The 2,758-nt window shown below is 37.5% G+C and overlaps 1 protein-coding gene across 1 annotated transcript; it reads left to right on the forward strand.

Annotated features, from left to right (window-relative positions):
- Nucleotides 1-334: 334 nt before the first annotated feature.
- LOC18440890 (agamous-like MADS-box protein AGL29) lies at nucleotides 335-2,071 on the forward strand. Its single transcript, XM_006851027.4, has 2 exons — nucleotides 335-760; nucleotides 1,291-2,071. The coding sequence occupies exons 1-2, from the start codon at nucleotides 689-691 to the stop codon at nucleotides 1,855-1,857; spliced, it is 639 nt and encodes a 212-aa protein (XP_006851090.4). The 5' UTR covers nucleotides 335-688; the 3' UTR covers nucleotides 1,858-2,071.
- Nucleotides 2,072-2,758: the final 687 nt, after the last annotated feature.

A 2,758-nucleotide genomic window follows, 5' to 3' on the forward strand; every position in this document is an offset into this window, starting at 1 on the left:
TAAATCTCACTTTTAATAAACATTTTCATTCTAATTAGCTCTTGGGCATTCAAAAACAAGCTGTCAGATCTTGAATGTAGATTACTAAATAAATTTGCCATTAATAATTAACAAATATATGGTGTGAAAAGATTGCAATATCCAATTATAATGGTCAAAATTCATTATAAAATATATATAAATAGCAAGTTACTATTTTTATCGCTAAAAATAGATATTTCCCACTATTTTCTCACTCGGCTTTACTCGGAATGATTGACATATAAATAGTAAATTTTGTTCAAACGTGACTTATGTGCTCCTTTCACCCCTCTTTTTTTCCAGTCAATCTCAAAACTCTCCCAAGGAGGTGCAGCTGCGAGTGGTAGGCTCTTTCTCTCTCTCTCTCTCTCTACAAAAGGACAGAAATGGGTACCTTGAGTTTAATGGAGGTTGACACCACTTCCATGTCTGTTTCTTTGGGAAAACCAGTCACACAGTCCTTCAGTATGATCTGCTTGTTGCTCGCTTCTTCCCCAAATGCCATTTTTCTCAGCAAGAATACCAACCTTTCTGATTACTAGTCCTCTCTCTCTACAAAAGCACACAAATGCTCTCTCTCTCTCTCTCAATCTGTTGTTACATTCACCATCTCTCTCATTCTCTTTATCAATCTGTTATTTCTTTTTCTCTCTTGTAGTGTTATGTTATGGTGAACAGGCCGAGAATGGGCCGCCGCAAAATCGAAATAAAGAAGATCAACGACCAAGACGCACGCCAGGTTCTCAAAAGTTCAAACCAAACGCCCTCTTATTTCCTTTATATCATAGGTCTTGTTTTGTTTCCTTTTTATCCTTTTATTTATGATAAACTATCGTATGATCCATAGTAACAGAATGGTCCTTGAGGTTGGATCATGATCCATAGTGGATGATCACCATCCAGTTTGTTGGCGATAATGGAGAGCGTTCAATAATATATTTTTCAAATAATGCAATGTTTGGTGAGACCCAATCTCAGTCTATCATGTCCAATCCATTCTTTGGATGGTGATGATATAGAACTTTATTGTTAGAGTGATCATATGGATCATAAGGTAGTTTCCCTCCACTTTTTAGTTCAATCTTACGTCGTATTTTTTGATGACCATCCATTGTCAATATTGAAGGATTTCAGAGCTGCTACCATTGTGTTTAAAATTGAAATGATAGGATACTGTATTTTCTTATAAAAGAGGGTTATATGTCACTATTAAGATTCATTTGAATCTTCTTTTTTTTTTTTTTTTATTACAAATTTTGAAAAATCCAGGTCTGTTTCTCGAAACGCCGAGCTGGGCTATTCAAGAAGGCCTCAGAGCTCTGCATCCTATGTGGTGCTGAGGTGGCGGTCATCGTGTTCTCGCTAGCTGGCAAGGCTTACACTTTTGGCCACCCATGTGTTGACTCGGTTCTTGACCGTTTCCACCGCCACCAAACCAGTGGGCCCACCGGGCCCACCCCAGGGATGAGTGGGCCCACTCATGGGCTTGTATGCGAATATGCTGAGCTCCAACGCCAATTAGAGCTGGAGAAGAAGAAGGGGGCTTCCTTAGCCAAAAAGACCCGACAAGAACATCCAGGGCCATTGGGCCAGCAACAATTTTGGTGGGATGCTGACCTGCAGAGCTTGTGCAATTACCAACTTGAGCAATTTCTCAGTGCCTTGCTCGAACTCAAGGCTAAGGTGGACAAGCGAGCCATAGAGCTCACGTGCGGACAACCTGGAGGCGGAGCCCACGGGTTTGCGTGGGTCCCGCCACCGGCGACGGCCATGAAGAGCTATGGAGGGCAAGACTACTTTATGAAGCTGATGTATGGTGACACTACACCACACTAGTTGGCCCCAAGTATCTAAGCAGTCTATTGATATTTTCTTTCTCTTCAAAAGTTTGATACTCTATCATACTATTTAAGTTTGGATTATTACGTCTCTATATAAACTATGGTTTGTTGTGGCTTGTTGGACTCTGTGTTTTTGGATGGGATATTTTATATTACCAGATGTATGATTTGATAATGTCTATCTTTTTCACTTTCCCAATGTTTGGATTGTTCTCTCTCAACATGAATCATTTTAGATAGGATTTTGCATATAGGTTTTGCATATAATTTAAGGGAAAATGTTGTACATATACTTGTGAGAGTATAATATGGTACTCCAGCTTAACATCCACTGTCTATGTTTATAAATGGATATAGGGTGATGTGATTGTACCCAATTTTTGGCAGGAAATATTAACTCCATCCACTAAGCATGGACAATATATGTTAAATAAGAGTCTTGAATGCTTGTACAAAGTATAATACCCAATCTCATGATTTAATACTCTATTTTCATATGGAAAGTTTATATAGAGTCGAGGCTCTAAACAATCAAATAAGAGCCCACCTCAAAAATTTTACTAGAAGATTTTTTTTTTGATGCTCAAATATCCTTTGATTATCTGGATCAGGATGCATGGACATGAGAAAAAAAATAAATTTCAAGTTTTGGAAGTAGTGCATCATGTAAGGCATTTTTTGATTGTCAATTTTTAATATTTCAAGTTTTCATAGATTTGTTCAATCTACACTATTTGAAGCTTGAAGTTTTATAATTAAAGATGAAAATATATTTTAAGGTTATCACAAAGATTTTCAATATTGAAACTATATTTCTAGACATTATTAAGGTACACTTTATTTTGGTTGTTTACAGCCTCGGCTCCATACAAACCACACCCTTTTCATATTGTTTT

The sequence above is a fragment of the Amborella trichopoda genome, chromosome 1, assembly GCF_054954075.1.
Source record: "Amborella trichopoda isolate Santa Cruz 75 chromosome 1, AtrichopodaSantaCruz75HAP2 v2.0, whole genome shotgun sequence".
Lineage (NCBI taxonomy): Eukaryota > Viridiplantae > Streptophyta > Magnoliopsida > Amborellales > Amborellaceae > Amborella > Amborella trichopoda.

What these genes read in the sequence shown, in the direction of transcription:
- LOC18440890 (XM_006851027.4), top strand. Translation starts at nt 689, where the DNA reads ATGGTGAACAGGCCGAGAATGGGCCGCCGCAAAATCGAAATAAAGAAG. An exon ending in ACGACCAAGACGCACGCCAG is followed by an intron (nt 761 to 1,290) that starts GTTCTCAAAAGT and finishes TGAAAAATCCAG; the next exon opens with GTCTGTTTCTCGAAACGCCG.